The 13,970-nt window shown below is 36.5% G+C and overlaps 2 protein-coding genes across 2 annotated transcripts; one reads left to right on the top strand and one right to left on the bottom strand.

Annotated features, from left to right (window-relative positions):
- The first annotated feature begins 379 nt into the window (after nucleotides 1-379).
- On the top strand, nucleotides 380-4,366 carry LOC137745091 (FT-interacting protein 3). The gene is made up of 3 exons (XM_088681086.1): nucleotides 380-883; nucleotides 1,277-1,310; nucleotides 1,581-4,366. The coding sequence occupies exon 3, from the start codon at nucleotides 1,698-1,700 to the stop codon at nucleotides 4,020-4,022; it is 2,325 nt and encodes a 774-aa protein (XP_088537212.1). The 5' UTR covers nucleotides 380-883; nucleotides 1,277-1,310; nucleotides 1,581-1,697; the 3' UTR covers nucleotides 4,023-4,366.
- A 7,717-nt stretch (nucleotides 4,367-12,083) lies between these two features.
- LOC148692463 (defensin Ec-AMP-D1-like) lies at nucleotides 12,084-12,722 on the bottom strand. Its single transcript, XM_088681839.1, has 2 exons — nucleotides 12,582-12,722; nucleotides 12,084-12,406 (listed from the first exon to the last, which is right to left on the bottom strand). Exons 1-2 carry the CDS (start codon nucleotides 12,643-12,645, stop codon nucleotides 12,198-12,200), a joined length of 273 nt encoding a protein of 90 aa, XP_088537965.1. The 5' UTR covers nucleotides 12,646-12,722; the 3' UTR covers nucleotides 12,084-12,197.
- Nucleotides 12,723-13,970: the final 1,248 nt, after the last annotated feature.

Here is a 13,970-nt window from a genome sequence, read left to right as displayed (position 1 = left end):
ATTATTTTTACATTCTGTTGAATTTCATCTCAAATCATCTTGTAAACCCCAAAAAAAAAAAAAAAAAAAAAAAACCTATTGTTCTGTAAAAAGGAAAAGAAAAAACAGTATTCGTAATTCCTATCACAAAACCATATGCGGACACACGTGAGAGGTCCGACAGCAGTCCTACACACGCTTGATCCGTCCGTTTTCCAACCTGAACCCGAAACCGGGTCATCTGTACGAGGATTTCTAAAATCTATTCATTGTACATCGTATGATTAAGAATTATTTTTTAAATATTTTTATTTAAAATTAAATATAAACAACATTTGATAAAGACTTACTGTACAATATATAATGAATAAATAATTCACAAAACTTTAGAATCTTTACAAAAAGAACTCGATGATGACCTGTAAGCCTCGCTCCCACCACTATGAACACCAACGGAGAGAGAAAGAGGAGAGAGAAAGAGGAGAGGGGAGACCCACAAACACACAGAGTGAGTAAAAGCATTAAAGAAGAGAAAAAAAAGAGAGACTGACTGCTCTCTCTCTCTCTCTCTCTCTCTGTATCTCTTCTCACATATTCAACCGATCCCACCCAAAAGCAAAAGCTCTCTGTCTGCTTTGCTTCTCTCACCTTTTCTCTCTCTACCCCTTCAGCGGTTCTCTCTCTAGAATGGAAGAGATTGCTTCTTCTACTTCTTCCTCCTTATCTCTTTTTGATTTCTCACTCTCACCAAACCCAATGAAACCCTCCTCCACCGCTTCCATCTGAGAAGCATTTTTATATTTATTTTCCATTTTTTTTGTTTTTTTTTTTGAAAGATGAATGCTTTTGGGTTTTTGGTTTTTTCTGTGAAGCCCTGCTGATTCATCTTCTTCCTTCTCAAGAGGTAAACTTTCTCTCTCTCTTACCGTTCCCCTCCGCCGACATTGTTAGTTTTTTATCTGACGCTCTTTGTTGTGCTCTCGCTTCTGTATATTTTTCTTTTTTCTCCATCTTTTTACTCTATTTTATTTATTGGGAAATCTGAGGAAAACAAAAGAGAAAATTTTGGAAACTGAAAAGCTAAGTTCCTAATAGGAAAGTAATGTTCTGGATTTAGTCATAAATATTTTTGCTTTTCTGGGTTCACTGTAAAGGAAAATTTAATTTGGTATCACAGCATGCTTTGTTTTTCACTTTTCGTCATTTTCTCGGCAGCCAAACACATTATATGAAAAGCATTTTCGATTTTCTCACTGTTCTGTTTATGCTTTCTGACTCTGGGTTGTTGTGGTTTCAGATCTGAAGCTTGAATTTCTCCGCTGCTTCGGAAGGTTACTCTTTAAACCCCAATTTAAAGATCTAAGTTCTTCTAATTTAGTTTCAATTAATTTAATTAATGATTTCAGATGTCTATGCGTTTTGTTTGCATATGTTTTCCGTTTTGAGTTCTTAACATGGTAATTTGTAGTCTTTTATTTGTTTAGGTCAGATAATGCGGTTGGTGTTTTGAATATTCCGGGAATTTTGGTCGCTTTCCTTGACTAGGCTTTTGGTTTTCCTTATACCTAACGGCTACTTAATTTTGTTTTTCCATGTTTTAGGTTTCTGGAACATTTGAATTAATTCAAAACTAGTTCCTTAACCTCATTTAATCCAACCGTTCAACGTCAACTTCAACTTCATTTTTGCCTGGGCATCTCTGGTATTGAACCCGAAAGATGCAGAGACCTCCCCCGGAAGACTTTGCTTTGAAGGAGACCAAACCCCACCTCGGTGGGGGGAGGATCTCCGGTGACAAGCTAACGAGCACGTATGACCTCGTTGAGCAGATGCAGTACCTCTATGTCCGGGTTGTTAAGGCAAGGGACTTGCCCGCGAAAGATGCTACTGGTAGCTGTGACCCTTATGTCGAAGTTAAGCTTGGGAATTACAAAGGCGCGACTCGACATTTTGAGAAGAAGTCAAATCCGGAGTGGAACCAAGTTTTCGCCTTCTCAAAAGATCGTATTCAGGCTACGGTTCTTGAGGTCATTGTGAAGGACAAGGATCTTATGAAGGATGATTTCATGGGCCGTGTTTCTTTTGATCTGAACGAGGTTCCAAAACGTGTTCCTCCTGATAGTCCTCTGGCACCACAGTGGTATAGATTGGAAGATCATAAGGGGAACAAGGCAAGGGGAGAGTTGATGTTGGCTGTATGGATGGGCACCCAAGCTGATGAAGCTTTTCCTGAAGCATGGCATTCTGATGCTGCCACAATTAGCGGAGCTGACAGTCTTGCAAATATCCGATCAAAGGTGTATCTCTCTCCTAAGCTTTGGTATTTGAGGGTTAATGTGATTGAAGCTCAGGATTTGATACCGAGTGATAAGGGTCGGTATCCTGAAGTTTATGTGAAAGCTATACTTGGAAATCAAGCTTTGAGAACTAGGATTTCTCCAAGCAGGAGCATAAATCCTATGTGGAACGAAGATTTAATGTTCGTAGCATCAGAACCATTTGAGGAGCCCTTGATTTTGAGTGTGGAGGACAGAATTGCACCTAACAAAGATGAAGTTTTGGGGAGATGTGCAATTCCTCTGCAGTATGTGCCCCGAAGGTATGATCATAAACCCGTTAACACTAGCTGGCACAATCTTGAAAAGCATGTTATTGTAGAAGGGGAAAAGAAGAAGGAAATCAAGTTTGCAAGCAGGATTCATATGAGGATCTGTCTGGAAGGTGGTTACCATGTCCTTGATGAATCAACATACTATAGTAGTGATCTTCGACCGACAGCAAAACCATTGTGGAAGTCCAGCATTGGGATCCTTGAAGTGGGAATTCTGAATGCTCAGGGGTTGATGCCAATGAAGACCAAAGACGGGAGGGGTACGACAGATGCGTATTGTGTAGCGAAATATGGGCAGAAATGGGTTCGAACAAGGACCATTATTGATAGCTTTATGCCCAAGTGGAATGAGCAGTACACATGGGAAGTGTTTGATCCTTGTACTGTCATAACAATTGGGGTGTTTGATAACTGCCATCTGCACGGGGGAGAAAAGGCTGGAGGGGCCAAGGATGCAAGAATTGGGAAGGTAAGGATTCGTCTCTCCACCCTCGAGACGGATCGGGTTTACACACACTCGTACCCGCTTTTAGTTCTGCACCCAAATGGTGTAAAGAAGATGGGTGAAATTCATATGGCCGTGAGGTTCACTTGCTCTTCTCTGCTTAACATGATGCACATGTACTCACAGCCCCTGCTGCCAAAAATGCACTACATTCATCCATTAACTGTAAGTCAGCTTGATAACTTGAGGCACCAGGCCACTCAGATTGTGTCGATAAGGCTGAGCCGCGCTGAGCCACCGTTGAGGAAAGAGGTGGTCGAATATATGCTGGATGTGCGCTCCCACATGTGGAGTATGAGAAGAAGCAAAGCTAACTTTTTCAGGATTATGAATGTTTTGGGTGGGATAATTGCTGTTGGAAAATGGTTTGATCAGATCTGCAACTGGAAAAACCCCATTACTACCGTACTCATTCACATCCTCTTTATTATTCTGGTCATGTACCCGGAGCTCATATTGCCTACAATTTTCCTCTACCTCTTCTTGATTGGAGTTTGGTACTATAGATGGAGGCCAAGGCACCCTCCTCACATGGACACTCGTCTGTCTCACGCAGATTCTGGACATCCCGATGAACTTGATGAAGAATTTGATACATTCCCTACTTCGCGGCCTTCTGACATAGTGAGGATGAGATATGATAGGTTGAGGAGTATTGCAGGGAGAATCCAGACAGTGGTTGGCGACTTGGCTACTCAAGGGGAGAGGCTGCAGTCTTTGCTGAGCTGGAGAGACCCGAGAGCTACCGCACTGTTTGTGCTTTTCTGTCTGATTGCAGCGATTGTTCTGTATGTTACTCCGTTCCAGGTTGTGGCTCTTCTTGCTGGCTTTTATGTGCTGAGACACCCAAGATTCCGTCATAAGCTTCCTTCTGTGCCGCTGAATTTCTTCAGGAGGTTGCCGGCTAGAACTGACTGCATGCTGTGAGGAAGACCGTTTTATTTATTTTGAGTTGCCTTTGAGTAGCAGGGCATTCTACTTTCCGCCATTCCGTGTTTAGTTAATGAAGAAGATGCGGTACCTCGTTGAGCTCTTCCGTTTTGAATGCGTAGCTGCGACAAAGACCATGGAGAACGTGAGGCTTCCGGTATGCTGTATTTAGACCTCGTCTTGAAGGTGGTAGTTTTTTTAAAAAATTTCAGTTAATTATGCCGTCAAATGGAAAAAACTTTATCTAAGGTGACTAGTTTATGTTCATTTGTAATTTTGTAGGCTGTGATTGGAATGCTGAACCGTTATGTGCTTAATTACATCTTCAGTATTTTTGTTAACCCATCTTTTGTAAAGTTCTTCGGGTCGAACGTATTGCTTTCGATGTCTTTCGTGTCGTGATTTCGAACGTGTTGCACATGACGTGTGGGAATGAACAATGAATGGTATAGAACATTGTTTGGCTCCCCATCACGATTTACGAATGACGCATTCGTCGTTTTCTGCAAATCATTGTGACGTGCGTCCAAATTATTTGATTAAATGCATAAAAAGAGAAGTTTGTGCACATGCTAAAGTGTAATTTGCTTGTCGGTCGAGCAATGATCGGGATATTTTCAATTGTTTCCGGATAAAATAGCTTTCACAAGATGTAGGCTACCTACCCTTTGTGGATGCTAAACCAGAGGTCTGGTTTAATTGAATTTGAACGTGTGTGCGGGTTGGTATGATTTTATGGACACAGATCTGTCGCGTAAATTTAATACTATAATATGGTCATCTGGAATTTGGTGACAGCGATATAATATTATATTATGAATAATGTATATGTGTATATATTATAAGAACCGGATCCCCTCCTGCTGAGCTTAGGAGGCTAAGTTTCCTGAACAAATTATACGGGTTATTGAAATTTGATCCAACAGTTATAAATATAGGGTTCCTCTAAAAGTTATAATAATTGCAAGCTGTAATTATTATAACTTTTAGAGGAGTTCTCTGTTTGTAGCCGTTAGATTAAATTTCAATGGTCTGGATCATTTGCTCATGAGGCTCAGCCTCCTAAGCTTAGGAGAGGATCCGGTTCCTATATTATATAGCATGATGATTATAAATGCTTGTGATAATGGTGTATTTCTGTATTTGGATAGTGATGCAAATGGATAACCAAAAACAGGGACAGTTGGAAATTTGACCTATTTAATTCCAGTTGGTCTATTCTAGTTGGTTAGAAAATTCAAGTAATGGTGATAGAAAGATTGCTCTTGCAGTTTTATCTCTTTTTCGTCTCCCTAATGTTTTGTTTCAAGAATCATGTCGATATTGGTTAGACCACTTGATTTACTGTCATGAGATTTTTCAGTCTAATAATATTATGTTCTGTGTAAATTTTTTTTTACTTGACTATATTATTAGACTAGAGGTAACGGTGACAATATATTCATTTTATACAGTTTACCATCTTGCTTCTAAATCCGATCCCCGTGTAAAATGAACAAAGACTGAATAAATGTGGGGAAAAGTAAAATGTAAAAAGTTAAAATTTCACCCTGTTTACAGGGGACTGTTTAATGTTCAACTGCAATTGTTTGACCGCTAGGAGCAGGACCATATCAAAGATTCAGGGGGAGGGGGGACCACTCTATTGTTTTATTTAACCAATAACCCAATTTATATTCGGCTCCGGAATGTTGTTTGGACCACATTATTCGCCTTTTTAATGCATATAGGTTCGGGTTCATGTATATGAGAGAGATGCTCATCAAGGGGTTCAATAAACGAATGAGGATCATCTCTAGATCTTTTTTGTGAGGATTTTGAAGATTATTCAATTACGTTCGTTCATCGTATATCGTACTGTTAGAAATTATAGTAAATTTTTTTATTTAAAATTGAATATAAACATTATCTGCTAAAAACTGGCCACACGATGTACGATGAATAGATATGATTGGAGAATTCCCGAGATCCTCACAAAGAAGATTCGGAGAGGATCCTCATTCTCAATAAATGTGGTCTAGAGGCTAGGTTTCGTTTTCCTTTGGTTTTTATACCTAATGGGGCCTTAGTATAAAATGACTTTTTGGACTGTTTTTCAAATGACTAGCAATGCTTTTATAAAAAAATGTTTTTGTGTTTCAAAAGCATTTCAAGTGCTTTTTGTATGAAGCACCAGTTATGTGCTTCTTGTATGAAGCAATTTTCCAGGATTCACGTGCCAGTTTTACGAAAAATTGGATCCAAAATTATTTTCACTAAAATCACTTTTAGCTATTTTAAAAGCACTTCAAAATGAGCCAAAAGTTTGGAACTTCTCTTCTAAAGAAACAGCACGCGTAGAGCACAAAGGCATGCCGACATTTGTCCAGGTTGTTTAGAAAAAGAAAAGCAAATGTCATCTAACCATGTGCTTTTCTAGAAGCACTTTTATGACTCAAAGCACTTTTAAGGAATTGAGAATCTGTGATCGAACTCGCCATCAATAATAGTCGAACCTAGCTACCTATAAGTGAGAGGGATGATATTTAGACTATAGTAGTAGCAGAACTCAGTAATTGTTCGGTGCTAGCAGATCTCATACTCTCATACTTGAAGCAACTAAGTTTACATATAGGTGACTAAATTAAAAAGTTCGATATTTTGACAGAAAACATGAACAACTTTTCTTCATGAGTAATCTTTAATTTGGACAAAATAAGAAATTATCATTTATTTCTTTTTTCAAAATACGTATAATATGATGAATAATCATATCTAATCGGACCAAGCCAATCCTCCTTATAAAACGAGGTCTATGTTTCTTCATTTTAGAAGACAAGGAAATAAATTGATAATCTCCAACTCTTTGATCAGAGTGACACTTGGAAGATTTAGAAGATAGATAGTGTATTTCTGTAAAACCGTGTATGAAAGTAGGCATTGCACAATGGTTAAGGATGAACGTGAGACCCAAGTCACACCTTTATTTTTATAGACTTCCGAACCAATATTTCTTCGGAACGTGGCGCCTATGGAATGGCATTGACACGTCAATATCCAACGATGTGTTATTTTTTAACACAACTTTCATATTTATGGAAAATGATCTTCTTTGTGGGGATTTAAGGAATCAATCAATCATATCTGTTTATCGTAAATCGTGCAGCTAATTTTTTTTATGTACTATTTATATTCAATTTTAAAATTTAAATTTTAAATGATTTCTGACCGCATAATGTACAATAAACGGACATGATTGATTGATTCTCCAAATCCCTACAAAGAGGATCTCGATAGGATCCTTTTCCCATATTTATACTGGGATCAACACCTCGAATTACCTTATATTAATTAACACTAGCATTTGCATACACACTTTGTATGTATGTACACATTTTTTTTAGAAAATGAGAAGGAGAGAGGGAGAGAGAGAGAGAACGTGTAGGAGTGGAAGGTTTTGTTTTTGGTTTTTTATTTTTATTTTTTAATATTGAAGGTATTTTAACATCATTTATAGGTAAGACTTCAATAAAAAATAGTAAAATTTGGGCTTGTGAAATTTCATTATTGCCCATCATTTTTTTTTGTGTGATAGAAGGCTAATTTGTCTTTTCACCCTCTTTTGGTTGACAAAGAAGGTTTCATTAATTAGTAGAGATATGTCATTTTTTTTAATGGGCTAGAAATTCTAAAAGTTTATCCTATTTTGCTTTATGTTTAGGTCAATTTTTACCCGAACACTTGGCTACTAAAAAATGAGTAGAAACTCCTACTAAAAAATCTTAGTGTTTTAATCACAGAGTTTTGTGCTTATGATCAGAACCGTTCATACAATGAATCACACTGTAAAGATCTATGCAAAAAATACATTAAAAATAAGGTTGTTTAGTCAATATATTGTAGCAAATACATAGACGGTTCGTAATGCTTTTACCTATACCGTTCATTTGTTTTCAAATAATTTGATGACTAAACGATTTTATTTTTAATTGATTTTTTGTAGAAACGATCTTTATAGGGTTATTTATAATTTGAACAGTTCTGATTATAAATACGAAGTTCTATAAACTGACAACAAACAATTTTGAGAAATTTTGAGTAGGAATTCCTACTCATCTTTGAGTAACCAAGTATTGTTCTTTTTACACGGTAGTTTCGTTAAAATCTAGCCCCACAAAGACATGCCAAAACGAGTTTGGTCCAAATTGAGGAGTCCACTGTGGAACGACCCAATATAAGTTATACTTCACTAAATTACGCCTAAATTAGTATCGAGTTTCAAGGAATAATGAAATTTTTTTTTTTTAATAAACGATATTATGTACATTAAGGACGAGCTTAACCTCACAATAGGCTAGTAATAATGTGGTTCAAATTTGCTTTTGGCCAGAATCAAACCTAAGACTTCTCACTTACAAGTGAAGAATAATACCACTAGATAATTGTATTAAGTGGCACAAATAAGCCTTTTTTATTGTTGGTATTTGGATCATTTTTGCTAACCACAATATTGGTTGCCACGTCTTTAATAAAAATGAATTATGTGTACATACATGGAGTTCACATGTATTTAAAAAGTTTTAAACAAATTGGTTAGTAAAAGTGGTACAAATAACATTGTTCTCATTTTTTCTTTTTTGTTGTTGATGGGATCATATCGAAACACTGATAGAGCTGAAGAGAAGGTGGTAAACGATGCCAGCAGAATGCTTAGAACTTTTAAGTTATAAGCCTCCCTTCCGAACAACATACCAATGAAACAAATATGATGAAACAACATTCAGCCGCTGCTCTAGCCTTGGCTTTTGTTACATCCATATCAACATGAATGATGTTTCCGTTGCCACCAACTTGCGATGAATTTTAATGGATTATCTGGCGATTAATTTATCTACTGAATCACCAATCCGATGAATTCTGCTAGCTCGACTAGTCCTCTTGCTAGCATTTTGAAAGCAGTATTTCATGGAAAATATAGCTTTGGATTTTGGTTAGAAATTGGATATAAACCATAGCACATGGAATTAAGCAACAGCAAAAAATTGCATTACATAATGATTCGAGGAAATGGATCTGACTCTGAATAAATTATATTTGTGTATTTACGATGTTATACATCTTTTATCTGATACAATGCATTCACTCCAGATTGTTTAGCTCTGCAAAATGGTTAAGTCAATACTGTGGAGTCTAAAATAAGCCCAAAAATTCTATAGGCAACACGTAAACTTTTGCTCAAGAAAGACAAGATTGCCTTCATTAAATGGGCAGACTCCTCAGATACTCTCACACACAGCTCACACCCCTGAAGGTACCTGTAGCTGAATATGACTACCACAGCTCACATATCATTGGCAAGGAAAAATTTAAAGCATTAAAGATAAGGATTAATTACCTGAATCATCTCTTTAATACATTCCTAATTGAAGATTGACTCCATTTTAGTAAGTAATCTTTATTTAAATCAATTACGTACTCCATTATCTCAATATTTCCTATTTAATATCTTGATAATATCTTGGCCAATAGGGTGCCGCCATGTGTAGGGTAAAACCCTAACACCATGGCCGGTCACTCCCCTATATATTCTACCAAATTTTGGTAAGCTTTTACTACCCCTAAAAGCCCTAAACAATTTACTCTTCTTAGATAAACTTAGGCATCGGAGATGCATTGTCCCAACCACCCCACCTTGTGAGCACGTGAGGCTTAGGTCTTTGATCAAAGACGTTGATTGTTTTGCAGATACATTTTCGTCAAAGCTAAAGATGGCGAAAATTTGCATCGAAAAATACGTCCTTAATCAGATACATTGTGGATGATCACTGGAGCTACTGCCACCCACACACGTTGCCAATCAAATAAGGCTGCTTATCGCCTTGCTCTCTCTTGTCCCTCCGGAGCGTTCGTGGTTTGAAGTACCACTTGATTCCATTGTTGATGTACCTTTTTCAAGACTATACTGCTTGATGGTGCTGGGTTCTGTCTAGCCTCTCTGTATTGTGTTGCTCTTTATCCCAATCAATGAATTAATGACATTTTTTTAAAAGATATATTTGTCGATTTTCTCCTGAACTTGTATAGAGCTGTCAATTCCCACCCCCCCTTTGAACTTTAATTTTAACCGATTACCCCCTGAATTTTTATAAGTAGCCAATTTCCCTCATGACGCTAGATTTTAAAGATTTTCATCCAATTTTTCATTTATTTTGATCACGCGGACGACACATGACAACTATATGGGGACAAAAAGAATGAAAAAATGGATGGATGAAAATTAGATCAAAAATTTAATATCTAACTCTAGGGGTAGAATTGGCTATTTATAAAATGTTTTAGAATCACTTAAGGTCCATTTATTAACCATTAAGTTTTTTTTTTTTGGTCAAATAATAGATTTGTTAGATTAGATGTTAGAATAAGAAGTTAATGGTGTTCGAACCCATGCCGTAATAGAAGTGCAACACTTATTTTTAACATTGTAATAAGGGGTTATTTGCAACCATTAAATTCTTTAACTTTTCAGTTTTTGTTTTTTATTTTAAATTTTTATCTATGAAGATTCTTTTTATTAGTTATCGTATTTTCCCATGTATACTTGGGACTCGGTACGACCCCAAACTCAGATCTAAACCATAATTTAGGCATGAATAGTGACATGTCAATATTTCACAAACTATTATTCTGTGGTTGGTGCCTAGTGTATAGATGGATTAAACAAATTTAAGTAAATTATTATGTATTGTATAAGTAAGTGCTTATTTATACTTAAAAACACATAATTATATTGGAATACATAAATTGTAAAACAAAATGACATATAGATTATAAAGTATAGGGAGAGACTAAAGTTGTAGACAAAAATTTACAAACTAAATGATGTGTCATCAATAAGAATAAGCAGGTTTATTAACGCTTAAGTAACAATCCAATCATCAACTTCCATGTCATTTAGTTTATCAAATTTTGTCTACAACTTTAGTCTCCCTAGCATTACCCTAAAGTATAAGACCATACTGAAAACACTGGGAATAAGCATATAATGAGTGTTCATCCAAGTATTCAAGAAGTCTTTTTCATTTTATTGACAAAAATAAAAGGCAACATGAAAGTTATTGATTTTCTGTCTAGGTGGGAGTCGCGACCTAGGCAGGTTTAAGCGTATTTTATTAATTTTCAAACACCTAAGAACTAATTAGGACAGTGGTCAGCTGCCTAACGCCTAGGCAGGGGAATTAGGTGTGTTAGGCGGAGATGTTTAGAACAATGGACTTCCATAATTTTATTATAGAAAAATATTTTACACTATGGTGTGAATGAATTTGGGCTAAATCACATGGTGAACCTACCATAATAATGCGATATCGAATTCCTCATTCACAAAAGTCAAATCTAATATTAGTATTAATGACATTCTTTTATTGTTTGATTCAAGCGGGACTCTAGCCAATCATTCCTCAAGCTACCGCACACTAGAGAGAGGCATCAAATAGTATCTTATTATGAAATAACTAGTCGTTTATTTGAGGATCGGTGCTCATTCTAATCACTCGACAAGAAAAAGAAAAGAAAAATAAGCAAGGCTAACCTATAAGTACAGGACAATTTATAAAGAGAAAATCTTACAAGACAAGAAGTTTGTATTCCTAACTTAAAAGTACAAAAACAAAGAAATCTCAATGCATAGGTCCAGTACTAATCCCAGGAGAGCCCAAAATAATAGGCACGATGATAGGAGCATGCGATTTGAGAGACAGAGTGACATGTAAGTAGGTAAAACAGATGGGCACGTAAAGGTTGTGGCCATGAATATTAAGGTTTTGGCATTCTAGTTTGAGACTAAGTACTTTTTAATTGTAGCAGCTAGCAGTGATTCTTGTAGACCAGTCCAGCCTGTTAGGGAAAAGATTCTGTTGGCAGGAACTACTATGTTATCTCGTTTTTTGAATTCACATTAGAGATAGACGGTGCACTCTTTTGAGAAACAATTGAAAAGAAAAATGCATTGGTGGAAAATCTTAAGTCGTTTAAACATATCCGTTCAACGTAAAAAAAAAAAAAACAAAAAACAAGGGCACATGGAAACCCATTGTGAATTAGGGTTCAATCATTTATTCTGTTCAAACAAACAAAACAAAAAATTCTTTTATTCCCACGCATGCATCCAAATACGTACGTTAGTTTTTGTATGACTTAACATTTTTTAGTGCATACACATCTCATCCGGAAGCCAGCACATTTGCCTCCCATAAATCCCTCTTTTTTGCATGTAGTTGCACAATTGCTTGACCGAAAGCAAATGCCGCGGTATTTATGGCTCGGAGACTCACAAGTCTTCGATGACTTTTCATTCTTTGTCGACTTCTCTTTTGTCTTCCCCTCAGCAACCATTGGCCCCGTTCCTGCCAAACATGCATCAATATATCAAACCACATATATGATTTTATAAAATTCCGGTTTTCCTTTTTATTAACAGGAGAAGGAATATTCGAATTCAAAACTTCTTCCGACAATACAAATACTGTTTTATCTTGGGTTAGATATAAAGATCAAATTAAGATAAGGAAAGAGAGATACCAATAGCCACCAAAAGCAAGACGAGGATGAAGATAGTTGAAAACAAACGCCCGGAACGCTCCATCTTGATTTCGTGGTGGGTGTGTGTGTGTGTGTGTTTGTGCACACGTGTGAAATATTTACAAGTCAGATGAAGAGAGAGTCGTTGATTCAAAGAATTAACCTTATAGGTCTTTATATAGAGTAGGTATGAAAAAAAATTAAATGTATTTCCTTAAAAGGCGTTCTTTGGTAAAAATAGCGAGCTTAGGGAAAACTTCCAGCTCCGAGAGACAAGAACAAAACCTATTTTGGCTCATCATTTTTTGGCATCCTAAATTTGAGGAGAGATAGTGGCTTTTTTTCTCCTCCCTTAAATTGAAATATTCCTTGTTGCGGTTACAAATGAGGGGTTCGAACCATTACCTATTTATATATATCACTTTACTCACCCGTACCACTAGACTAACCCAGTTCAAATTGAAATATTACATTTGTTAATGCATTATGCTAGTAAGACTTTGGAACAACATAAAATGTCAAGTTTGTGACCTTCGTAATGTGTCAAGTGGCAGGGAACCGAGTTATTCGAAAACTCTTGGGTCCTTGATCTTTGAGCCTATGTGGATGGGTTTTTCTCGACACTGCTTCAGGAAGTCTTTACTAGAGGTGGGCATGGGCCGGGTCAGGCCCCAATTTGTAGGGACTGGACCGGACCCGATTTTTTTTTGAAAAAAGGATGGCTCGGCGCAGGTACAACAAATTAGTTTATAGGAACCAAACCTAACCCGGCCCGTTTGAAACAGGTAGGTTCAGGACGGGTCTGTGGGTCCTCTCTTTATTTTTATTTTATTTTTTATAGCAACACAACTGCACAAATTGTTATTGTGCTGCACAGTATTCCAATTTGCACAGTAGCACATCTAAACATTACAAAGTCCAACATCCAAGTCCATAGATTAACATTATATTGTCCAACATTGTTCCATATATTAAATTCGACACATTCAAAATAACATCCGAGACATCCAAAGATCAAATCAACATACAAAATAACATCCGAAAGTTCGACACATCCAAATTCTGTAGTCCAAAATCAAATTAACATCCAAAATAACATAAACATGACATCCAATATAGCTTCCAAATTAACTTGTGAAATCACATCCAACGTCCAACATCATTTCTCATTGAATATGTAATGAAAAATAGAATATAAACATGATATTTTTAACGTCTAATCTCATATTATCCTCATTGAATCATTGAAATTTAAAGTGTATTCATTTGAGTTTAAAATATTACCACAATTCCCTTATTCTTTCGAGTTGTTTGAGGAGCTTCAATTTCAGCAACACTTGAGTGGGTTGAACTTGAATATATAGTATTTTCTTTTCCTTTTTTATGTTC

The sequence above is a fragment of the Pyrus communis genome, chromosome 12, assembly GCF_041283825.1.
Source record: "Pyrus communis isolate YQ-2024b chromosome 12, ASM4128382v1, whole genome shotgun sequence".
Classification (NCBI taxonomy): Eukaryota; Viridiplantae; Streptophyta; class Magnoliopsida; order Rosales; family Rosaceae; genus Pyrus; species Pyrus communis.
This window is presented reverse-complemented; position numbering and strand designations above follow the sequence as displayed.